At 33.2% G+C, this 27,139-nt stretch overlaps 1 protein-coding gene across 2 annotated transcripts in view; it reads left to right on the top strand.

Moving 5' to 3' along the window:
• The window catches only part of LOC132733760 (cadherin-87A-like), a 51,980-nt gene that overhangs the window by 3,075 nt on the left and 21,766 nt on the right, over window positions 1–27,139 (top strand). The window contains exons 4-22 of one of the 2 annotated variants that reach the window (XM_060720442.1): window positions 192–379; window positions 691–750; window positions 1,520–1,612; window positions 2,410–2,541; window positions 4,576–4,713; window positions 5,471–5,605; window positions 6,854–6,929; window positions 8,099–8,253; window positions 9,044–9,250; window positions 9,784–9,927; window positions 10,193–10,354; window positions 10,906–10,979; window positions 11,437–11,552; window positions 13,371–13,525; window positions 14,185–14,342; window positions 16,487–16,498; window positions 21,331–21,400; window positions 24,864–24,936; window positions 26,565–26,752. In XM_060720442.1, the coding sequence (XP_060576425.1) occupies window positions 192–379; window positions 691–750; window positions 1,520–1,612; window positions 2,410–2,541; window positions 4,576–4,713; window positions 5,471–5,605; window positions 6,854–6,929; window positions 8,099–8,253; window positions 9,044–9,250; window positions 9,784–9,927; window positions 10,193–10,354; window positions 10,906–10,979; window positions 11,437–11,552; window positions 13,371–13,525; window positions 14,185–14,342; window positions 16,487–16,498; window positions 21,331–21,400; window positions 24,864–24,936; window positions 26,565–26,752 (2,336 nt within the window). The remainder of the gene's footprint in view (window positions 1–191; window positions 380–690; window positions 751–1,519; window positions 1,613–2,409; window positions 2,542–4,575; window positions 4,714–5,470; window positions 5,606–6,853; window positions 6,930–8,098; window positions 8,254–9,043; window positions 9,251–9,783; window positions 9,928–10,192; window positions 10,355–10,905; window positions 10,980–11,436; window positions 11,553–13,370; window positions 13,526–14,184; window positions 14,343–16,486; window positions 16,499–21,330; window positions 21,401–24,863; window positions 24,937–26,564; window positions 26,753–27,139) is intronic. The other variant, XM_060720449.1, reaches the window with a different exon arrangement.

Genomic DNA, 27,139 nt, shown 5'->3' with positions numbered 1-27,139 from the left:
AATGTTGTGCAAATGTTCCGCAACCTTATTATTTTATACCCACTGGACCAGGGAGGCTGTTGAATGTAGGATAATTAATCATAAATTGCTCTGCATCCTTAACCACTGGTCGTTAATAGGATTAATAATCATTAATTGATAAACACACATTGTAAATGCTTTGTACAACATTTGCTGTTATTTTCATACAGATGGAAAATATATATACACGCTGCGAGCTGTAGATTCAGTTACAAACAGCCCAGCTGGTATAATCTATGGTTTCAACAACGCTCCAGAGGACAACACTGACACTACTTTGTCGGCTACGTCTTCTTATTTTCGAATCAACAGGACCTCGGGCGAAGTTTTCATGTGCTGTAACAAGCTAGATTATGAGGTTTGTTTTAAAATTAAAATTTTTTCTCATGTAGGTTTTTAATATCGAATCAGAGAAAAATGACATAACGATAAGTTGCTGTTTTAAAATAATAGTCTCTTAGTGTTTAATTGGTTTTCATTGCAATATGCCTTTGCATGATATTTTATAATTTGAACATTACAAAGTGTGAAGTACAGAAAATTTATTAGAATCTGTATGTATAAATAACTTTCAGGAGATGAAAATGACCAAAATGTACATAGGTATATAATAGGGAAATACTATTTTTTTTTAAAAGCATTTAATTTTTAACTTACTGATTGTTTCAGGATCCTTCAAACAGAAATATTCGACTACAGCTGATAGCGAAAAGAGAAGATGAATCTGACGTAAGTTCAAATTATGTTTTGTTCCCGGCTTATATTTTAGTACGATCACAGGAGTTTTTAACTTGCATCAGTAAATAAGTAATAAGGAATTATAATAGATGATTTGTAATGTTTCCTAAAGTTTTTTTTTTAAGTTTTACTTGTTTTTACATAATTATTGTGCTTTAGGAAATAAAATTGTTGACTTGTTATGTTTCCTTCTAAACATGAGTATATCATATATATTTCTGGTACAAAGGCCTGTCACAGCTTCTTTGTTTTCTTATATGACCCATACCTAGCAGTGTTTATTTACATTTATGTGACCCAGTCATGGCAGAGTTTGTTTATATTATGCAAACTATAAATGGCCGTGTTTGTTTACATATGTTAACTATGAATGGCAGTGTTTGTTTACATATGTGTCTGATTCATGGCAGTGTGTGTTTACATTTGTATCCCATACCTACATAGCCGTGTTTGTTTACATATGTGTCCCTTACATGGCAGTGTTAGTTTACATGTGTGTCCCATAAATAGCAGTTTTCAATTACATATGCATCCATCACATAGTAGTGTTCATTTACATATGTGTCCCATATGTAGCAGTGTTTGTTTACAAATGCATCTTAGACTTGGTTGCGTTTTAGTTTACATATGTGTCTTGTACATGGCAGTGCTAATTGCTCATGTGATAATTATGATGACTTTTATGCTTATTTATTTCTCAACAAAAGGTAAGTATAACTAAACCATACTATTGTTATAACATTACATTTATTTATTTCAGTTTAGAAAAAGAACAAGTACATGTAGAGTGCTGGATTTCAATGACAATAGACCCAAGTTTCGCAATGACACTGTGTCATACACCGTTAGAGAGGTCAGTAAATTTAATAGTTACCAATTCTGCATTGTGCTATGGTTTTTAGAGCTTAAATAGATGGGCATTTTCACTGTCTGCATTTATAACCTTTTGCCAGGGCTATAACTGTAGGGTTTGGATATAGGCCATGAGTAAAATGTTCTATTTTCAACTGTGTTGAACTTTGATTTAAGAGAGGGTTCTCAGTCATTCCTGTCAGAATATAATATTTCTGGTACTATTGAATCTTTATCTGTCCAATGAGATTTTATGTTGTATTACACATGTTAATCCTTAGAATGTCAGAAAATGCAGTTATTGGATGTTTGAAAAAAAACTTCTTATTTTACTGAAAGCATGTTACAGTTTTATGTGTTATTGCTGCCTGATTTTGTACATGTAATTATATATTTGTTGCCAAGCAATGTAATATCTTTATTGCCAAGCAATGTAATATCTTTGTTGCCAAGCAATGTAATATCTTTGTTGCCAAGCAATGTAATATCTTTGTTGCCAAGCAATGTATTATCTTTGTTGCCAAGCAATGTAATATCTTTATTGCCAAGCAATGCAATATCCTGATTGCCAAGCAATGTAATATCTTTGTTGCCAAGCAATGTAATATCTTTGTTGCCAAGCAATGTAATATCTTTGTTGCCAAGCAATGTAATATCTTTGTTATGCATAGATTCAGACAAAAGATGCTAGTTAATGTTGGTTGGTTTTCAAGAAAAAAGTTGATAGAGGTTAGAGTTATTATAGACAGTAACTTTTGTTTCTTTTACCTGATCAGTTTTGAATGTTGGCCATTTCAGAATACCCCAGTAGATGATCCAATCAGTGGCACCCTGGCGATAAAGAACATAGTAATGACTGATGTTGATAACGTACGTTCAGCAGGTGTCAACTATTTAAGAGCAAGCGTCCTTTTCTGTACTATAAGCAATGTAAGTATTATATATAACGATCATAATTAGTTTTAGTGTCATTTTTTAAAATTTCTATTTTATAATCCAGGAACATCAGTGATTTAAGCCACTGACTTCCAATCAATTGTCCTATACTCTAATCAAATGTCCTTGACTCCAATCAAATGTCCTTGACTCCAATCAAATGTCCTTGACTGCAATCAAATGTCCTTGACTGCAATCAATTGTCCTATACTCCAAACAAATGTCCTTGACTGCAATCAATTGTCCTATACTCCAAACAAATGTCATTGACTGCAATCAATTGTCCTATACTCCAAACAAATATCATTGACTGCAATCAATTGTCCTATACTCCAATCAAATGTCCTTGACTCCAATCAAATGTCCTTGATTCCAATCAAATGTCCTTGACTGCAATCAATTGTCCTGTAATCCAATCAAATGTCATTGATTTCAATCCATTGTCCTTGATTCCAATCAAATGTCCTTGACTGCAATCAAATGTCATTGATTTCAATCCATTGTCCTTGATTCCAATCAAATGTCCTTGACTGCAATCAAATGTCCTTGATTCCAATCCATTGTCCTTGACTCCAATCAAATGTCCTATACTCCAATCAAATGTCCTTGACTGCAATCAAATGTCCTTGATTCCAATCCATTGTCCTTGACTCCAATCAATTGTCCTATACTCCAAACAAATGTCATTGACTGCAATCAATTGTCCTATACTCCAATCAAATGTCCTTGACTCCAATCAAATGTCCTTGACTCCAAACAAATATCATTGACTGCAATCAATTGTCCTATACTCCAATCAAATGTCATTGACTGCAATCAAATGTCCTTGATTCCAATCAAATGTCCTTGACTGCAATCAATTGTCCTATACTCCAAACAAATGTCATTGACTGCAATCAATTGTCCTATACTCCAAACAAATATCATTGACTGCAATCAATTGTCCTATACTCCAATCAAATGTCCTTGACTCCAATCAAATGTCCTTGACTCCAATCAAATGTCCTTAACTGCAATCAATTGTCCTATACTCCAAACAAATGTCATTGACTGCAATCAATTGTCCTATACTCCAAACAAATGTCATTGACTGCAATCAATTGTCCTATACTCCAATCAAATGTCCTTGACTCCAATCAAATGTCCTTGACTCCAATCAAATGTCCTTGACTGCAATCAATTGTCCTATACTCCAAACAAATGTCATTGACTGCAATCAATTGTCCTATACTCCAATCAAATTTCTTTGACTGCAATCAATTGTCCTATACAGTGAGTCCAATCAAATGCCCTTGACTGCTATCAAATGTCCTTGACTGCAATCAATTGTCCTATACTCCAAACAAATGTCATTGACTGCAATCAATTGTCCTATACTCCAGTCAAATTTCTTTGACTGCAATCAATTGTCCTATACAGTGAGTCCAATCAAATGCCCTTGACTGCTATCAAATGTCCTTGACTGCAATCAATTGTCCTATACTCCAATCAAATGTCCTATACTCCAATCAAATGTCCTTGACTCCAATCAAATGTCCTTGACTCCAATCAAATGTCCTTGACTCCAATCAAATGTCATTGACTGCAATCAAATGTCCTTGGCTGCAATCAATTGTCCTATACTCCAAACAAATATCATTGACTGCAATCAATTGTCCTATACTCCAATCAAATGTCCTTGACTCCAATCTATTGTCCTTAACTCCAATCTATTGTCCCCAATATATTTTGCAGGAGTCCATATAGCAGCATTTAATTCTTTATATATGTGAGGAAACTAGGACATCTTGGCTTATGCTTAAGATTTTAGAGAGTGATGACCATGTTTACCTCTCAACGGATGGTTGTGAGTTCAAGTCCGACATTGATCATGGTCATGTTTCCTCACAAGACGCCAGATCAGGTTACAACCGAGAAGCCGACTAGAAAGCTAAAAATATATATGTTTTGGAACTGTTTTAAAAATCAAGCTTAAGTTAAATAATAATGCTTAAACTAAATTTTATGTTGTTTTTTTTATTTACACAGGAAGAAGTGCCATGCAGTGATAGGTTTAGGCTGAACGCTACTGCATTAAACGAAAAAAAGTTTAATGGTGATTTGTATGTCCTTAAACCGCTGGATTATGAAGTGGCCGGTGTATTTCAAGTTGTTATAACAGTTGATGTAAGTCAAACAAATTCTTGTAAAAAGTTTGCCAAACAGTTTTAAAGATTGGATATTCATTAATACTGTGACGGTGACATTTTCTAAGTTAGTTGACATTGATTAATTGTAATTAAATGTTTGGCATTTTGCCAACTTGAATACTTCTACAAGCAGTCAAAAAATATTGTTATGATTTGTAATATTTGAATACTTATGTATGAAACTAATGGTCCTATAATGATGAAACTTGCCTGGAATGATCCATTCTTGAAGCTGTTGGTTTCAGTATACATATACAAGCTTTTAAATGATAATCACTTTTCTTAAAGCAAAAACATTATTTCATTCACTTTTAGATTATGCTTGAAATTAGTACAATATTTGTGTGTGTTTTTTTGTCATTCCATTCCAGTCAAACCTGTCTTAACCAGCCAGGTGGCTGCTGAATGGAGGATCAAGTTATTATCAAAATATATTCTTTATTTTAATACGTAAAAGTATACTATGCTATGATAATGTGCTTGTGTGGTATATCAAATTTATTTTAATAATGAATAGAGTATACTGATTCATCATCATCATCATTATCATTATCATCATCATCATCATCATCATGGGTTTACAATGTAAGAGATTAATGGTTTAATATGTACACCCATTCCAACATTGTCATATCAATCCTTGCATCAAAGCTTTACATGAATGTAAAACAGATAAACAAATGCACTCATGATTGTTAATTTGTCAAAATATATATTGTCGCTTTTTTTTCCAGGATGGTTACTTTAATCAACGATATGATGTTACTGTCAATGTTATAGATGAACAAGATTTGGGTCCCATTTGGACTGTGCTGCCAAACAGGATCACCATTCTAGATCAACCAGCGTTGTCACTTGGTGATACAATGGTAAGCTTTCAAACCATGTGATGGTCATGATGTTAAAGTCATGTGGCACATAAGAAATTTATGACGATACCAGAGTAGTATATAAATATCAGATCTCTTTATCATTATTCCAATTAGTGAAGTATAGTTAAACTTGTCAACAAAGGCCACCAAGGGTAAAGTTTAAAAGGTGGGCTGTATATAAATGAGCCGCGTCATGACAAAACCAACATAATGGGGGTGCGACCAGCATGGATCCAGACCAATCTGCGCAGTCTGATCAGGATCCATGCTGTTCGCTATCAGTTTCTTTTCTTGTAATAGGGTTTGTAAGCGAACAGCATGGATCCTGATCAGACTGCGCGGATGTGCAGGCTGGTCTGGATCCATGCTGGTCGCAAACCCATTATGTTGGTTTTGTCATGACACGGCTCAAATATTGATCAGATCTCTGTATTACAAGAATAAAAAACAACAGTTTTTGGTAAGTTTCCTAAAGTGTCTCAAGTTGAAACAATGTAAACCATGATAAGTCATTTGTAACAGGCAAAGTTCCATGACTTATTTGTATATTATCGATGCACCGCTATTATTTAGGTATTCCAAATATTTTTTTTCAAGTATACTTTAATTTTAAAGGCCCATTAGTTCTTTTTGTTTTTTTCATTTCTCAAAAGCTTTATACTTTTTGGTTTCTTGTAATAGTTTCCAAAAAGTTTCTCATTGATAAGGTATCAGAACCATTGTTTGATTCTGTTTTCTTTTGGCAATAATGGTACACTTAAACTTCTTTGATATTTTGTATGAAAGTAAAAGACTACTTTGTTTACATATTGCTACTTTTGTGACAAATTATTCCACATTCAGCTAATATTTGCAGGTGATATGCGCTGTTAAACCATTATTGAAACATACATGTACTTAAACTCGTGATAGGAAGAAAAAATATTCCTTCCTGACAGGGTCCTTCAAATAGAAAATTCTATTTAAAAAACCCTGTTTCTGAGGCATAATGTGCCTTTAAACATCTTTGACCCATTTTAACAAAAAGTGCATGTTTCAGGTAAATTTATTTGCCTAAAAAAATAATGAAGCTATTAAGTTCACCTTTATATGTATAAAGAAGTGGTTTCATGCTAAAAGCAGTAGTTATCAAATAGCATAAGCATAAGATTATAATCTGTTCTTGTTGCTATCTTTAAACATTCTTTTAGTAAGATTTTTTTAATTCACGAAGATTCTTTGCAGCATTTCCTTTTTTTTTTGCAGTTTATTCAGGACATACAGATTCAAGCTGAAGACCAGGACACTGGAAAAAGAGCTATATTTTATGAAATCATACCAAGTAAGCATTTCATAAGATTTCACCAATCAAATATTATAGCTGTTAGTGTCTTTCACCTAACATTTGACATAGAGGATTATTATGCGCCTCATTTATCCCTTACCATGTTAAAAATCTTAAAGTGACCTTCAGCGTTTTCTAAAGGTTAAATATGAGCCGCGTCATGACAAAACCAACATAATGAGTTTGCGTCCAGCTTGGATCCAGACCAGCCTGCGCATCCGCGCAGTCTTACAACCCCTATAACAAGTAGAGAAACTGATAGCAAACAGCATGGATCCTGATCAGACTGCACGGATGGTCTGGATCCATGCTGGTCGCAAACGCACTATGTTGGTTTTGTCGTGACATGGCTCAAATATGTTATTTTTAGCTTGACTATTCGATAAGAATAAGTAGAGCTATTGCAGTCACCCGAGCGTCGGCGTCGGCGTAACCACTTATGTTAAAGTTTTTGTAATAGTTCAAATATTTTCAAAGTCCATTGACATATGGCTTTGAAACTTTGCACACTTGTTCACCATCATGACCCCAACCTGTAGACAGGAGGAGGTAACTCTATCAAGCATTTTGACAGAATTATGCCCCTTTTTCGACTTAGAATTTACGTTAAAGTTTTTGTAATAGTTCAAATATTTTCAAAGTCCATAGACATATGGCTTTGAAACTTTGCACACTTGTTTACCATCATGACCCCAACCTGTAGACAGGAGAAGGTAACTCTATCAAGCATTTTGACAGAATTATGCCCCTTTTTCGACTTAGAATTTACGTTAAAGTTTTTGTAATAGTTCAAATATTTTCAAAGTCCATTGACATATGGTTTTGAAACTTTGCACACTTGTTCACCATCATGACCCCAACCTGTAAACAGGAGGAGGTAACTGTATCAAGCATTTTTTTTTACTATCAAGCACTAAGAATAGTCGAGCGTTGCTGTCCTACCGACAGCTCTTGTTAGTTAAATTGTTTCAGGTAAATGTCATATTAAAAGAATTAAAGTGGAAAATGAAATTTGCCAACAATAAAATACATAAACAAAACATGTGCAGGCTGGCCTGGATCCATGCTGGCCGCAAACGCATTTTGTTGGTTTTGTTGGCTTGGCTCAAATTTAAGTAAATGTGTTATTGTAAATCTTTTAACTCTCTCATTATTATGAATTTTAGGTGATTACCAAGGTATACCTATACAGAATGTATGGGAAATAAATAACAGAACTGGCATCATAACAAATAAAGTTAATCTGGATTTGGAAGATACAACTTACTTTCGCTCATACGATCCAAAGATTTTGCGAGATTTGTGGCTAATTAGGGTGAAGGTAGGTACCAGTAAAGGAATTTTATAATACTGTCTAAATGTATTCGAATTACCTTTCTTTTTTTTTAGTCTGCCTTGATTTGCATGAAACTTTTCAGTGTTTATTTTGTGCGTATATTTTCTTATAAAGATAATATTTTAGAGGACAATGAAATTGTCTAAGTCTTGTACACCTTGACATTGGATTTGGTTTTAGACAAGATGTATGTTGTAAGTGTCAGAAATTACACAATATCTGGGCAGCCTGTTACAGTAAGAGATATTGTGTCTGTTTTTACCTGAAATTATGCATCTGTTGGGCATCTGAGTGCTTTTTAAACACCCATAAGAATCTGTATCTTTCGAAACAAGGGTAAGAAAATTAAAACTTCCTGGCTGGAAAATCTGAACAAAAATGAGACCATGTGCAGAGTGAAGGTTTACCCACTAGTGTTCATATATTTAAATAGTAAACAACTATTATATGTATCTTGAAAATCTCCTAAGATACTATACCTAGAACATATATATATAGACAAATCAGAGATAGGTTAGAATTCATCTTGGTGGTCACTAAGTTTATATAGACTTATTTATATGAATACATTTAATAATGTTCTTGTAGAAAACTACAATGCCCTGTATCTTAGATACTTGACTGGTAACAGTGGCAATATAATAAAACCACTACACCTTGGGTAATTGAAAGACGATTTTGATCAATGTGAACAGCAAGATGTAAAACAGAACATATATAAATTCAAATAAAAGTGTTTCTTACATTATATTTAATTATTTAATTCTCTCGATAGGCATGTGAAATCATAAGTGAAAATCCATTTAAACTTGGGAATGATTCTGAGTGCACAACTATCGGTACTGTTCCTGTTTCAATCAAGGATGTGAATGACAACCGACCAATATTAGACAGAGGGCTTTATGTTTATTCTTTATTAGAGACTGCGCCTTCTGGATTTATTCTGAATGATCCCCCAATTATTCCTTTTGATGGGGATACGGTAAATTTTACTATATTTACTTATTTTAAACTTATGTTTATAAAACCTCGTATAAAAAAAACCAAAAAAAAAACAAAAAAACAAAAAAGAAATAAAGAACATACTACATGTAGTTTGAAAACGATATGAATAATAAATAATTGAATGTATGCGTGAGGTTGGTCTTGTTGGAATCATATAAAACCTTGTATGGAATACAATTTTCAGTATGGAATACACTGGAGAAAAGGCAAACTTTATGTTTCTTCAAAGTTTAAAAAGCTCTATATCTCCTGCATGAATATTTGTGTGAAATAATACAACATGTATTATTATAGTTTCCCTTAGGGGTGAATTGTTGGTAACTCTTTATTAGGTAAAAACAATGTCTTATCTTTTTCCTGGTTATATTTTTGTTTGGTTTCGATCAACTGTAGTCCATTATTTAAAAATTGCATTTCCTAGAATTAAGCTTTTAAATTATTAAAGTTTTATTTGTTTATTCTGAACCCTTTCTTACTTTATTTAATTTATATCTGCTTTTATTATAACAGGAATTGTATAACGCATTCACTAGTGAGTTTATTGGAAACAGTGAAGAGTTTGAGGTCGGCGGCATACCAACAGCACCTCATATTCAAGTGAAGAACTCGGATTTGATTGATTATGACCGAGGACCGAAGATGTATCGACTGACTGTAAGTCTATAATTTTCTCTTAAATCCTTACTACATTTGATGTATGAATATAAGACTTGTCTAGCTTTCAATCTGGACAAAACCATACATTTCTAGGGATGATTTCACTTTTTTTACTGCCTGAATAACTAACATTGCAAATCAGCTATCCCATTAGTGCATTGTTCCAAATTAATTCAGCATGGCTAAGAAATGAATAAGTCCAACTAGCTGACATTTCTTTTTCTGCCTATTTTGATGGTAAGGTAATATTTTTCCATTTCAGTTGAGAACATATGATATAGATGACAATTCCAAATCATCAGTGGCAGAAATTCTTGTCAATATTCTTGATGTCAATGACAATAGACCTACTTTCCCACAAGCAGCTTACAATGCCACCATTCCAGAAGATTCTCCTGTCGGCACAGCTGTGAAGAGAATTCAGGTAAAATTTATGATATATCTAATTGTTCCCAGGTCAAGATTGTTAAGAAAAATTGATATATTTCAAAGAAATTCAGGTAAAATGCGCAAATAAATTGTGATATTTGGTGTAATTTGGAGTAAGTGTTAAATAAATGCACGTAAATGCTTCTAGGTCAAAAGTAAATGAAATTATATTTACTTGTCAAACAAATATATAATAGAGTTATAACAAAAGCGAAGTTAAGATTTTAGAAATACATGTTATAGTGTCCTTGAGATTGTTTAAGAAATGGCTGCTTGAAGAAAGTGGCTGCCCAAAGGAAGTGTTTTCTCAAAGAAAGTGGTAGCTCAGTTAAGGTGGATATCAGAATGTCAGGTTCATTTTATTCAGGGAATTTAACTTTTTAATGCAAGAGGTCTTTTATGTTTAGGTCAAAACTTGTATAGAAATATTTTCTGTCGGTAGTTATTTTTTTATGTGAGTTCTAACCTGAACTAAGATATTTACCCTGCAAAACAAATGCTTTTTTGAGTCAAAGATGTGTTATCGTTGAAAAACTTTCTTTACAGGCAACTGATATTGATAGTGGAGAGTTTGGTACAGATGGAATAAGATATGAACTCTATGGATCCTACTTAGATCTGTAAGTAAACCAAATATTCTATAGAGCACTGGTGTATTTAAAGCAGCATCCCTCTAGATTCATGCTTATTTTTATAAAAATTTTGGAAATGTATTTAAAAGTAAAGTGATTTTAAGTCATTTTTACTTGTTTTGCCATGTGATGTTACATCATCATGCATTCTTCTTCATGATGTCATCACATCATGATGTCACCATACCAATGTTGAAACTTAGTTCTGTAAAAATTTTTAATGTATGCAGTTATTTACTTGCTTCTCCTAAAGAAGCAACATTTACATATGGCAGACTTTATTCCTGTTGATAATTCCATTTAGTTATGAAATATTATTTTTATCTGTATTCAAATATAGTCCGGCTACAGTGAAAATTATCTAATATAATTTCAGTGTGAAAATTATCAAATATCAGTTTCACTTTCCACTGCAAAGCATGTAATAAATATTTGTATGTTTCAGATTCACAATTAACTCAGAAACAGGTTTAGTCGAGGTTGCTTCCTGCGATACATATGGTGTGAGGCCATGCTTAGACTATGACACTGCCCCTACTATTTATAGATTAACCATAAGAGGTGGGTAGCTTACCTTTTTATGGTACCTTTTGTCACTGTATTAGTAGTACAAAGTAGTAATCATTTCTGTTATTATATCTCCAGAAGAAATTTCTTTAAACTTTACTCGAATGTTCACCTCAACAAAGCATTATGCAGAACCCAAGCTGCTGCCATTCTGGTTCAAGGTAAAGGTCATCCGTGAAAGTCAAATTTCAGGCAATTTTGTATCTGCTCTGTAATATATAAACTCCTTGAAGGATTTTCCTGAAACTAAATGACTCATATGTTCACCACAAAAATGATGATGTGCAGAACCCATGCTGTCACTGTGCTGGCTCCATGCCAAGGTCACCTATGAAGGTCAAATGTCAGACACTTCTGTATGAAATGGTAATTAGTCCCCTACCGGTTTAACCGGAGGGGACTTTAGGTTTACCCTCCGTCCGTCTGTCCGTCTGTCTGTCTGTCCGTCTGTCTGTCCGTCTGTCTGTCTGTCAGTCCGTCAGTCCGTCCGTCCGTCCACAAAACTGGATCCCGCGATAACGCAAAAAGTACTGAAAATATTTTTATGAAACTTGATATATGGATAGATGGCAGTATGGAGATTATGCACGTCTTTTTTTTTTCTTCCTATGTTGAAAATTCTGGTTGCTATGGCAACAAATAGTCTGAAAATATGGCAAATTTAACACATAAACTGGATCCAGTGATAACTCAAAAAGTACTGAAAATATTTTTATGAAACTTGAAATATGGGTAGATGGCAGTCTGGAGATTATGCACATCTTTTTCTTTTCTTCCTATGTTGAAAATTCTGGTTGCTATGGCAACAAATAGCCTGAATTTCAAGATTTCTGATTTAAATTTTTCAGCTTTTTCACTATATGTTCTTTATTTCTTAAGGTGTTTACTTCAAACTTTAAATATAAGTTCCTGGTCATCAACCACATCATATGTGACAAGGTTTATAACTCTAGCACAAAAAATATTAATATTACCTCCCTTGAACTTAGATTTTTTAGGGGAAAAAATGTTGTCTTTTTTAAATAACTTCTTTATTTCCTAATGTATCTACTTCAAACTTCATATATATGTTTCTTATTATCACTCGACATTTTTGAGAAGGTTAAATACTCTAGCAAGACTATTTCCAGAATTATGTCCCCCTTACTGTGATATAAACAAACTTATTTTATTATGTTTTGTGGTCGATATTTTCAAATACAGACTTCATCCTCAAATTCATTATAAATGGCAATACACAGGAGTGTATGACAATTAAAGAACTTTTTGAGGGACCGGTAGGGGACTACTGTATTGCCCGCAATACTATCAAATGCTTGTTAAATAAAGGCACTGCATGAGGTTGAATAGCATAGAATTGAAAAAAAATCAGAGTTGTTTCTTAATATAGATTCAATTTTGTATAAAAGTATCAAATAGCTTATGTGAAGCCGGTTGGTAATTAAGCTATTAAGGTCTAGGTCACTTTTGCTATACTGGTTTATTTAACTTCAGTTAGGAACAACATATTTACATGAGAGTTTGTGTGCAGTTGGCTTATGTTATATATCATGGGGTCTCTATTTCAATTTGAGATGTTAATCACCAATGCTATAAATAAGAATAATTGTTCTTATCTTATATATCAGACATTAAGCATTTTTAGGTGACTTAGGTGTATTAAGTACACATAGAAAATTGTTTCTTACTTCTTAAATTGTGTCTTTAACAAAAGTATGACCTAATAATTAGTCAAATTCCACAGAAAGGGTGACAGTTTGATTAAGCTGTTGAATTGAAAAATGACTGAAAATGATTTTTCTCCACTTTTAGCAAGGGACAGTAAAGGAAGTCTAAATGGGAAGTTTTCAACGGTGTCTCTGAACGTATATTTGACAAATGTTAACGATAATCCACCTGTGGTTGGAGATTATGAAAGAGAAATAATAGAGAATGAAAGAGAATTTGATCCAGAACTTAAAGTACAGGTAAATTTTTTAGAGAATATTCATTATAACATTTTTAGGGTGAGGGACCTTGGTTGGAGTTTGGGCTATTTCTCCATGTTCTTGGTCTAACGCAAGTTATAAAACAGAAACAAGAAACACTTGCCCCTTAATGCTACGAGTTTGAATCCTTCCTTGGGTCTTTGAATTCTTTCATGTGAGAAAGCTATCCAGCTAGCTCATGGAATCTAGGTCAGGTTCTATACTGAGGTGCCCAGTCATGCCTGAAATAATCCAGAGATATAATTATGTATCTGTCCTTGAGATCTCAACATATATAATTATCAATATGTATCATAATCACATATGTAGGTCTCTAAAATGGTTTGGTCTTACTCTCGTGAACACATTGCATCATTTGACTCCTAAATTAATGTAAGAGACGTTGTCCGGAATTTGGCAAAGTGGGTTTTATGGTGCAAACTAACTTTTCACCATTATAGCTTCACGGTGCACTACCCATCACAATAAATTAGTCAAACGGTTAAGCTTATTTTCAAAGCTGTTAATGTAAAAGTTTGTTTGTATCTATGGTATAACCTGGTAAAAACCCAAATATTTGTAATTCCGGAGTAAGTCTATAAGATGTGATCTGAGATTGGCACACTTGTGACTGATTTTACTTCCTTTCTCCGTTCTAGGGAACAGATTTGGATGGACCTCTGACTCAGCTAGAATACAGTATCGAGTCACAAAGTCCTGGACAGTTCTTTGCTATCAATCCAAGTACAGGAGTTATTTTTGTCAACAAACCAAATGGAGCTGGCATTAAATACGTTGACGGCAAACCCGACGGAAGGTAAATCATGCTTAAATAATTGATGGATTATCGTTATGTCAGATACATACTTGAAATTGCAATAAATTATATTATACAATGTACGATTTACCTAATCATGAAATAAGAAATAAAGAAAAATTGTAGATATTTGTAATATAAAATTGATGGAAAAAACATTTTTAAACCAATATTAATGTTATAAATTAGTTGGGGTTTTTTCAGGCCCCTTTTGACATGTACATTATACTTGATTTAAGGTGTACAAACCTAAATTTATCAGAGATAATATTTCAAAATAAGCAATTACCTAAGCATTATTACATGAGAATGCCTTTCTGCTATGTGGTATATTGCTCAAGTTTATTGTGCAAGCCGGGCTACGGGTCCTGCGGAAATACAACTAATTATGAAGGGTACAAAAAAAGAAAAAGCATTCTACATGTATGTAATTCATCCATCCATCCATCCATTGAAAATGAATTAATTTTCCTAGATTGAAAAACATTTTTTAAGTTTATCATAAAAAAAATATTCATTTGAAAATAAAGGTTAACCCTTTCCCCCATGAGCATATTGTGAAAAATGGCCATTTTCACTGAAAAGCCTCCTCTTACAAGTTCAAACTGCTATGAAACTATGAAAAATGCTTCAATACTAATCAAACTTGGCACAAATGTTGAGTGGACCATTGCCTTTGTAACGACATGCTCAGTCTTAAATTTTCTGTTACCATGGCAACGAGGGGACATCTCAAAATTGCAAAAAATCACTATTTTGCCTCGATTTTTTCCATCAAAATTTATTTCAAAGTGCTGCAACTTCTCAATGGATTGAGATAGAGTCAAAGGCTTTTCAGCGTTGGTTACACGTTACTTTATGATCAACCTGGGGTCATTTTAAGCCTCTCACAAGTCCAAAATTTTCTTGGGGATGAGGGGGAATCCGCCCCCCTTCAAACCCCCCAAACAGAAGGGGGCACATCCCCCTTCTGGCAACCCCCTGATGTATTATTTGGATGGGGGACGGCGCCGAAAAAATGGTCACTTTTTTTAACAACATTTCTCTAACGAAAAACAGTGTTTGGGGTCTAAATAGGACATTTTTTCACTGTTTGAGGCCTCAAAAGGGGGGGGGGGGGGCAAAAAGCCGTCGAAACACGCTTATATAAGGGAAAAGGTTAAGAATATGCTATGTAGATAACATTTATTAATGTCCTATTTTACTGTGGAATTCTAATTATCTTTTTGTCTGGTATTCATGACCAATGGGTTTCTTGTTAATTAGCATAAAATAACATAAGATGTTATGAAATTACCCGCTTTTATTTCAAACCCTCTGTATTTCCTAATACTTGAGTGTACATTTCATTCCCTTGAGAATAGATTTTATAAGCCTTTTTTTCCCTCCCTATTTATATGCATACCTTTTTAAAATAAAATTTTGTAATATTATTTAATATAGCTATATTCTTTAATATATTGGATTATTTTTCCACTGTAGATCATGTAGATAGGAAAATTTCACTTTCAAACTTTAGAACTGACAATCTGTATAATTAGTTTTCATTTAAAAATTTCAATAGTAATTAATTAAGTTAAAACTTCAAAAAGTAAATTATTACAATTATAAAATATAAATTTGTATAAATTATTATCATCACAAAAAAATTCCTGGTGAAGTTCTTTAATTCTACTAAATTCTTTGCACTGTAATAAAGTTGTATGAAAGTTGTAATAAACACTATTTGTATCTGTAAATTTCTATTTACACATTGTGATATGCATGTTTTTCTTGCAGACTATAGTTTTAGCCATTTGAATGCTGGTAATCATTAAGACCTTTGCTTAGGTTACCAATATAAAGCCACTCAAGGCCAGCCTGTATTTACCAGAAGAATCATAGTATCTCAATAAATACATGTATATAAAATTGGATTAATTAAATTAATTTTAATTAAAAAAATAAAACCCTATATGTTTAGACAAGTACAGCCCAAATTTATTATTATAGAAAATATTTAGATTTGCGATTTGACTACTTATTTTATACGTAACATGTATTTATTTAGATGAAAATGGTAGAATATATTCATGGTTACTAAGATGAAGAAATCATAGCAACGTTATAACTTGATTTATTTTATTTATTTTCACTGGTCCCAGTGGTGGAAGCAGGTAATATATAGTGTAATATATATATATTAAGTGGACAGTGTTATGTTGACAGTGTTGCATGACTGTATTGTATGGAATACACACACGCACAATCTCCTATGCATGAATTGTGTGGATTTGTCCAAGATAGCATTGTATTAGGGTTTTATTTAATAGATTCATATAAATAGTTGGGGGATGGAGGTATAAATGTATCCATAATATATATTTCTTTAAATATATTTTTTGATCACTGCCATGTCAATGCACAAGTTCTGATAGTTATCTTAAAATTAAAGAGGCATGGTTTAAAGGAGCTCCACTGAGGTACAAAAGCAGAGAAACGGACAAAAGCCCTCCCGAACAAAAATGACAAGGCAGACAAAAGCCCTCCAGTCATTTTTACAGCAGGACTTTTGTCTGCCCTGTCATTTTCACGAGAGGGCTTTTGTCTGCCTTGTGATTTTTGGACGGTTGGGTTTTTGTCCTGCACTCCAAAAAGCCTACAAACATAAAAGTAAAAGTTTTCACATAGATCAAGTGGTACTTAAAATTGAAAATCTTCAAAGGATAATTAAGAAATAAAATAAAGAAATATACTTAGAAATAAAGTGAAAATCAGTAGTGCAGTTCTAAGTCCTATTTGAGTGAAAAGTCTTGCAATGTTTTGTTTTTTTTGGTCATTTTTAACAATAAAAATGATTATTTCGGAAAATCGGTGTGCAGAAATGATGTGAACAATTTGCACACAAGTTATAAGTATTAGTTATTAGACCTACATCATATGGTACGAAAATCTTTAAAAAGATATTTTCAGTTCCGCCATTTAAAAAAAAAACATCAGTGGAGTCCCTTTAACTTGTTTGGAGACCAAAGAAAATTTGTGGATGAAACTTTTAATATAGTTTTGTGTCACAATAACGAAAATAAACCTTTAACATTGCTGTTAAAGATTTATTAGATGAGCCGCGTCATGACAAAACCAACATAATGGGTTTGAGACCAGCATGGATCCAGACCAGCCTACGCATCCGCGCAGTCTGATCAGGATCTATGCTGTTCGCTATCAGTTAATCTATTTGTTATAGAGTTTGTAATTGAACAGCATGGATCCTGATCAGGATGTGCAGGCTGGTCTGGATCCATGCTGATCTCAAACCCATTTGTGGGATTGTAATAAAATTGATGAATCTATTGAATAAATCTAGTCTCTTGTTTGTATGTGCAATTCTAAATTTGCAGTGAATTGTAGAATATCACATGCTTATCTTTCTTATATGTTTTCGCCATGTTACATGTGCTGTTTAATGTATGTGTCATTGTTTTATTTTTGGTTGAATGTAGAGGATATTTGTTTGATTTAATTGATATAGGATAATCTATTTTTATAAATTATGTGTTATTCGAATGTCATGAATGCTAAGCATTCTACTTTGCCATATCTTTCAAATCCATGGCTGAGTGGTTAATATTGTCAACTTACAATCACTTGCGCCGTTACTGCTGTGGTTTCAAATCCAATCAGTTGTGGGACATGTCAGGAAGCTTATGAAGCTAACTACAGAATGTCAGTGGTTCTACTCAGGTACTCTCTCATGCCTGAAATAATGCTAAAAGGGGCACGCACCTCAGTTCTTCCTCCACCAGTAATTTAAGCTTGAAAATTGCCATCTGAATTTTACAGAACTTATTAGTGTGACTTAAAAATACAACAAAAAACTAATCTTTAAATAGTTTCAGACTTTGTGATACTTCTCATGTCTCAGTAATATATTATTTGTGTATCCCCTCAAAAAAAAGCATAGAAGATGAAACTGTATAATGCCCAGCCTGTCTGAATTAAAAATCTTAATTCATCAATATGTATTATTTAATTTGAGCTATACAATGTCAGTCCTCTGAAAGAATTAAATTAATCAGATTGGGTGTAAATGACTGTTATCAGACTGTTGAATAAAGCATTTTGTTGCTCAGTGTAAAGTCATATCTAATATATACAATGTTACATTTGGTTTGTCTTTATAGACATAATTTATTATGTGTTTGTATATTTGTTGTATTCATTGTGTGTTGACATTGTGCATATGCATGTAGATTTGATTGGCGTGTTTGTGTGTAGTTAATTATTTGTTAGTGTATATTGTGTTGTGAAGAAGCGTTTTTATTAATGACATAATTTTGAGTATATACATGTTTATATATTTAGATATATAAATCTGTATCTATCATTATAATATAAATATCTGTGGTAAATTTCTTTGAATTAGTAATTTACATTTTTTCTTTAATTCATACATTTTGATGATTGGGAGAGACAAAAGTTACTTACAAAGAAAGTATTCTGTTGCTGAAAATGCTGAAAAGTACATCATTTGTCTTATTAACTTTGGTCAACTGTAATAGATTTTGGCAAAAAACAACCTCTTAGGACATGAATGGTGACATGTCAGGACTGGTCCGTACTCTCAGTGCCGCAAAGGGTGGATGGACCCTCATTAAGCCTAAGAATATCATATAAATACATCAACTCTAATAATTTATCATGTTGATTGTTCATTCATAGTCATGTTATATGTAGGGGGAGTCATTTTATTTGGTGTTCAGAGTTTATGGTGGAAAAGGTGTATAGCACGGTTGTCACACATTTAAGAAAAAAGTTACTTGTTTATTTTGTTAGAATGATTGTGTAGAACACTTTAGATAGTGTGTGTGGCAAAAACACTTCTGTAAATAGTGTGTGACTTAAGAACACTTTGACTAGAACACTTCTATAAATAGTGTGTGGCTATAAATAGTTTTTGAATCTCCAATTCTGATGCAGTGTATGAAAACTGTATACAAACAGAAAAATGCATTTTGTAAATAAATCATGTTAATTTGTAATTTGATTCATTTAGCTAGAAGTACTACTTTAGGCAACTGTTTAACCCTTAACTTGCTGATTGTGCAACGGATATCTATCCATGTGACAAGTGCAGACCAAGATCTCACCTGGCACATCTGTGCCGGCTCATTATGGTCTGCACTGTTGGCTATTCAGTCATTAATTACTTTAAAATTTTCCCGATAAATAATAAACAATTTTGTCCAGATCAAAAGATGGACAAGTCCCTTTAAGAAATTAATAGTTTGGTAAGGGTTAAATCTTTAGAATGTTATATTTGAAAAATTAAAAAATCTAAAAATACTATGCATCATAATTGGAGATTTTCTTGTGAACCATTTGATTTTCAGGTTACACTTTATTGTGTTTGATTGTAGCGCACTTGTTTTTTGTGGCGTGTTACATGCTGTATTCAGAGATGACAATTATATGCATGAGAACGGATATAAATTATGTTATAATTATAATCAGATTTATCATTATATATATAATACTTAAATATTTCTGTCCTAAGCTATTTTCAGAAGGCAATACTTTACTTTAGTATTTGCCCTTACTTTAGTATTTGCCCCTTATTGCTTGCTACTTTAATATATTCCCCTCCTGCCTGTTGGTTTATTAACCCCTCTTGATTGCAAAAGGAAGTCTTTTGGCTGAGTTCAGTCTTATTGGATCTGTATAATACTAATGTTTTCCTGTTCACGTTAACAACAAACTTTTCAGGGATTACATAACTTTACTTTTTGTTATGAACTCCTTTTCTCAGTGTTTGTCACTGCAGGGTAAATTTTTAATATTTGATTACAAAACATCAATACAGTTCCAAATGCTAAATAAATCAACCAATCAGATGTTTGTTTAGATAAAAAAAAAAAGGTTGATAATTTATAATTTTGGATGAGGGTAAGTCACACTTGTAAAGAGAGTTTTTTAGAAAGTTACACATAATATTACTCATATGCACCCTATTTTTAATCGGACTGTATGTAAACATGTTTATTTTTAGAAACATGTTTAGGGGCACAAAATAATTAACTATAATGCCTAGATCTCCTTCAAACATATAAAAACACACTTAAATGTACTGAAACAATTTTAAACTGTACAAAATGTATGGTCATATGAGGAAAACTTCTATGTTTAGATCATAAAAAGTATTTTCAAATATACAAAATTAATGTCAAAATACAAAAGTAATAGAATTATACATAAAAACTTGTTAAATTGCATCGAAGCCTATTCATGCATACAGAACATGTTTAAATGCTATTAAAATAAGTTAAAACATACAAACATTCCTTGAAAGAAAAATTTCCGAATTATAATTCATAAAAGCATGTTTTAGACACCATACATTATCATGTACATGCACCAAAGGCACAAAAATTTTAAAATTTACCAAAACATGTACAAGTGTACTAAAGCATGTTCAAATGCAATCAAAAGTTTGCACATAATTATGCACTTAAATTTATGCAAACAAAAAGTATCTTTATGGAATCCTTTTCATAGTATTATGCCTTCACATAAGAGATGAGAGTTATCTTTATGGAATCATTTAAATAGTATTATGTCTACAAAACAAACAAGTGGAATCATTTTATTATGCCTACATTATGCTCAACATACAACATTACCTTTTGATTCACCAAAATGCAGTACACAATAATTATTTTCATACATATATATTACTCACAAAAGAAACTTGTACATTTATTTTTTTATAGCAGTTAATATGTAAACATAATACAATCATTAATTGCTTATGGCTTAGATATCATTTTCTGTATTTACCAGTATATTTTATTGGTATATAGAAAATCTGCTGTTGAAGCAATGTTGAAAATATTGTCAAATTTCATTTTACATTTATGTAATTTTTACCCATTAATACACCCTTTAAAAATGCTATGAAATCATTATTTCTCTAACAGAGTGATTAATTTGTCTTAATGTGTAATGCTTGCAGATTTGAAGTTCTAGTAACAGTTACAGATGGTAAATACACTGCTAATTCCAAAGTGTCTATTTCTGTGAGGGTAAGTCAACTACATTCAAGTTTTATGTCTCTTATATTAAGAACACCTTCCACTCAGGTGCCTGTTTGTGCCTGAAATAATGCACAGAAGGGCACCTGAGGTCTTCCTCCACCGGTAAAGCTGGAATGTTGCCAAAATTCAAACATACAAACAAAACTAAAGAACACCTTCCTTTAAAAGAACTAAACTGAAGATTATTTAATTACCGGTATGCAAAATTGTTAAAAAAGTGTTTAATTAAGTGCTTTTTAATCAATTCTGGCTAGTAAGAACCATATTTTTAAGGGTGATTTTCTTGAAACTTGTTTACTCATCTGGAGCCATGCTGCTTTAACCCTTTCACTGCCATAGGGACGGCTTAAGCCGTCCCTGTTATTTTCAGCATATTTGCCGTATGGACGGCTTTAGCCGTTTCTATAATAATAATGATAATAATAATAAATCAATAATAATAATAATAATAAATATAAAGAAAATTATACCATCAACAATAATTATCATTATACTAACAGATTTGGAAACATATATAATTATTATAATACTTATAACGAATAATTATATTAATTAATAATATAGTAATTTCTTAGAAAATCCTCTGGCAAATAGGTGATCAATAAAACAATAACCCTCTGGCAGCGAAAGGGTTAAAAATGTTACACAAAATTCTTATCATTATAACTACTCAAATTTTTATGTAAGTTCTGTAATTAATTATCTTTTATTATTATTATCATTATTATTAATTATTAATTATTATTATTATGCCCCCATTTTGAAAAAAAGGGGGTATATTGCTTTGCACTTGTCGGTCCGTCGGTCCGTCGGTCCGTAGACCAAATGGTTTCCGAGTGATAACTAAAGAACCCTTAGGCCTAGGAACTTCAAACTTGGTATGGTGATTGGTCATGACCAGTAGATGACCCCTATTGATTTTGGGGTCAAGGGGTCAAAGGTCAAGGTCACATTGACCTTGAAAGCAAAAACGGTTTCCGATCAATAACTAAAGAACCCTTAGGCCTAGGAACTTCAAACTTGGTATGGTGATTGGTCATGACCAGTAGATGACCCCTATTGATTTTGGGGTCAAGGGGTCAAAGGTCAAGGTCACATTGACCTTGTAAGCAAAAACGGTTTCCGATCAATAACTAAAGAACCTTAAGGCCTAGGAACTTCAAACTTGGTATGGTGATTGGTCATGACCAGTAGATGACCCCTATTGATTTTGGGGTCAAGGGGTCAAAGGTCAAGGTCACATTGACCTTGTAAGCAAAAATGGTTTCCGATCAATAACTAAAGAACCTTAAGGCCTAGGAACTTCAAACTTGGTATGGTGATTGGTCATGACCAGTAGATGACCCCTATTGATTTTGGGGTCAAGGGGTCAAAGGTCAAGGTCACATTGACCTTGTAAGCAAAAATGGTTTCCGATCAATAACTAAAGAACCTTAAGGCCTAGGAACTTCAAACTTGGTATGGTGATTGGTCATGACCAGTAGATGACCCCTATTGATTTTGGGGTCAAGGGGTCAAAGGTCAAGGTCACATTGACCTTGAAAGCAAAAACGGTTTCCGATCAATAACTAAAGAACCTTAAGGCCTAGGAACTTCAAACTTGGTATGGTGATTGGTCATGACCAGTAGATGACCCCTATTGATTTTGGGGTCAAGGGGTCAAAGGTCAAGGTCACATTGACCTTGTAGGTAAAAACGGTTTCCGATCAATACCTAAAGAACCTTAAGGCTTAGGAACATCAAACTTGGTATGGTGATTGGTCATGATCAGTAGATGACCCCTATTGATTTTGGGGTCAAGGGGTCAAAGGTCAAGGTCACATTGACCTTGTAGGTAAAAACGGTTTCCGATCAATAACTAAAGAACCTTAAGGCCTAGGAACTTCAAACTTGGTATGGTGATTGGTCATGATCAGTAGATGACCCATATAGATTTTGGGGTCAAGGGGTCAAAGGTCAAGGTCACATTGACCTTTTAATTAAAAACGGTTTCTGATCAATAACAAAAGAACCCTTAGGCCTAGGAACTTCAAACTTGGTATGGTGATTGGTTATGACCAATCAGATGACCCCTATTGATTTTGGCGTTAAGGGGTCAAAGGTCAAGGTCACATTGACCTTGTAGGTAAAGCGGTTTCCGATCAATAATGAAAGAACCCTTAGGCCTAGGGACTTCAAACTTGAGATGGTGATTGGTCATGATCAGTAGATGACCCCTATTGATTTTGGGGTCTAGGGGTCAAAGGTCAAGGTCACATTGACCTCTTAGGTAAAAACGGTTTCCGATCAATAACTAAAGAACCCTTAGGCCTAGGAACTTCAAACTTGGTATGGTGATTGGTCATGACCAGCAGATGACCCCTATTGATTTTGGGGTTAAGGGGTTAAAGGGCAAGGTCACATTGACCTTGTAGGTAAAAATGCTTTCCGATCAATAACTTAAGAACCCTTATTGCTAGGAACTTCAAAACTTGGTATGGTGATTGGTCATGACCAGCAGATGACCTATTGATTTTGGGGTCCAGGGGTCAAAGGTCAAGGTCACATTGACCTTGTAGGTAAAAAACGGTTTCCGATCAATTAACAAAAAACGCTTAGGCCTAGGAACTTCAAACTTTGTGTGATGATTGGTCATGACCAGCAGATGACCCCTATTGAGTTTTAGGTGAAGGGGTCAAAGGTCAAGGTCACATTGACCTTTTAAGTAAAAACGGTTTCTGATCAATAACTCAAGAACGCTTAGGCCTAGGAACTTCAAACTTGGTATGGTGATTTGTCATGACCAGCAGATTACTCCTATTGATTTTGGGATCAAGGGGTCAAAGGTCAAGGTCACAATGACCTTGTAAGTAAAAACGGTTTCTGATCAATAAACTAAAGAACGCTTCGGCCTAGAAACTTCAAACTTGGCATGGTGATTGGTCATGACCAGCAGATGACCCCTATTGATTTTGGGGTCAAAGGTCAAGGTCACATTGACCTTGTATGTTAAAACGGTTTCCGATCAATAATAAGAGAACCCTTAGGCCTAAGAACTTCAAACTTGGCATGGTGATTGGTCATGACCAGCAGATGACCCCTATTGATTTTGGGGTCAAGGGGTCAAAGGTCAAGGTCACATTGACCTTGTAGGTAAAAACGGTTTCTGATCAATTTACTAAAAACGCCTAGGCCTAGGAACTTCAAACTTTGTATGATGATTGGTCGTGACCAGCAGATGACCCCTATTGAGTTTTGGGTCAAGGGGTCAAAGGTCATGGTCATGACCAGTAGATACTTTATAACCCTTATTAATTGTTTGATCACTGGGTCAGAAGTCATGCATAATAACCTTATCACATGACTAATTGGCTGCTGATAGGGGGCATACATGTTTTACAAACATATCTTGTTATTATTATCATTACCACCATTATTATTATTATTATTATTATTATACTTTTTTTTTCAGGATATAAATGACAATGCACCAAATTTCATTCCAAGTTACTATGAGATCAGCATAAATGAAACAACTCCACCAGGTAAAATTTTATTATTAGAATATTTTCTCACCAGGAAGAATAGGGTTTATTTTATTGTATCAATACTTTTATGTGGAACCTGTAGTTAGATTTGGCATAGTTCTCACAATGGTTGATAGATGTACATGTATTTGAGTGCTTAAGTGCATGTTTGTCACTTTTTTTGTCTGGACTCCAATTTCGTAGTAACTTGTGGCACAAATTTCAACCTTATATTTAGTCTACAGTGTGTGACATACAAGAACAGGAATTGTATGTCAAAGGTCAAAGTCATACTTAGTGTTAGTGGTAAAAGGTCTGAAATAAGTGCTTATTTGTTTGTCTGGACTGACATTACTCTGGTTAAAGGGTTTCTCAAATAATTTGGTACAAATAATAACATCAGTAAGACTGTTTGCCCTGCTATAGCTCAAGGGAATCATTGCTTCAAGGTCAATGCCACATCTAAAAGGTCAACCCATTTTGGTCTGTATCTGTACAGTAATTCTGCTATTATGATGGGGGATTTTGAAATGAGTGAGAGCAAAAAACGTGTTGGAGCACCACATTAAATTCCGTATTCTGGTATATACCGGACAAGGCACTTGAATGAATAAATTAAAATTCTAAAATCACACCTTTTCACGCACCCAAGTGCACTTTAGAACTTCTAATTCATCTTTTCACACTGATTTATATACGAAAAAATGAATGAAATCTGTAAGAATCGGCCAATAACGCTTTATATTTTCTGCTTTGTGATCATGATTTCTGCAAGCGTCTAGAGGTACTGCTCCAACACTGTAGTGAGTTAAATCTTTTTGAAATTCATGAGCAAAAATGTGAGACACGATGAGATAGGAAAGGAACTTTTTGTATTGAATTGAATTGTATTCCTTTGTCTTTCTATATCAGCATACTTAGCTAACATATTACCATCTCATTTGGCATCTAGTTATTACTAATGGTTCAATTAATTTGGCCCTGCTTATATTGTTTCATTCCTTGTAAATCATGACTTCATAGATAGTCTTATTTTATATTACTTTAACAGTTTTCTGGTAAATCATAATTTCATAGGTAGTCTGAGTCTTGTTTTAAATGAATTCAGCAATTTTCTTTATAATTTCATGGATAGTCTTGTTTACATTATTTACATTATTTCAGCAATTTTCTTGTAAATCATAATTTCATGGAAAGTCTTGTTAACATTATTTCAGCAATTTTCTTGTAAATCATAATTTCATGGAAAGTCTTGTTAACATTATTTCAGCAATTTTCTTGTAAATCATAATTTCATGGATAATCTAGTTTTACATTATTTCAGCAATTTTCTTGTAAATCACAATTTCATGGATAGTCTTGTTTACATTATTTTCATTATTTCAGCAATTTTCTTGTAAATCATAATTTCATGGAAAGTCACGATTGTTAACATTATTTCAGCAATTTTCTTGGAAATCATAATTTCATGGATAGTCTAGTTTTACAAAAATTCAGCAATTTTATTGAATATCATAATTTCATGGAAAGCCTTGTTTACATTATTTCAGCACTTTCCTTATAGTCTTATTTATTTATTATTCAGCAAACTTTTCATACTCCTTCATACTCAATCATTAATTTTTATCTTGCTTTTATTATTTTAGGTACATCTCTTCTACAGTTGACCGCTGTGGATGCTGATGACCCAACATCTGATAATGGCAAATTAGAGTACACTATAACCACAGGAAATTTAGGTGGGAAGTTTGGGGTGAATAGAATAACAGGAGAGGTATTTGTAACGGAAGGTGCCGTGTTTGACTATGATGTCATCAACAGATATCAAATGCAGGTAAGTCTAGCTGTTGCTCAACTATATCAAGTATAGGAAAAGCTATGCTGTTCATCCAGGTGTTAGAATCTGCATTTATATTCTGGTTTAAAGATTTTGTGGTTTAAAATTATTTTTTGCTATTTCCAGAATTATCTCTTTTTAAACTGATTGCGAATTTCCACTGAAATTGTTATATATTACTTTATTATATTCTTAAAGGATTGAATGGATCTTCAAAAATAATTATGATCCATCACTTACAAGGTTCATATCTCTAGCATCCATTCTAGAACTATCACCCCTTTAATAAAACTCAATTTTGAGTTTTCTTTGAAAATTGTTATATTTTACTCTTTTTTTTGTTTTTAATTTCTTAAAACTTCAAATATATTTTCACAGCCATCA

Source organism: Ruditapes philippinarum, unplaced genomic scaffold (genome assembly GCF_026571515.1).
Source record: "Ruditapes philippinarum isolate M1 unplaced genomic scaffold, ASM2657151v2 ctg4024_1_1_1_1, whole genome shotgun sequence".
Classification (NCBI taxonomy): Eukaryota; Metazoa; Mollusca; class Bivalvia; order Venerida; family Veneridae; genus Ruditapes; species Ruditapes philippinarum.
Note: the sequence above shows the minus strand (reverse complement) of the source record. Positions and strands in the feature narration are given on the sequence as shown.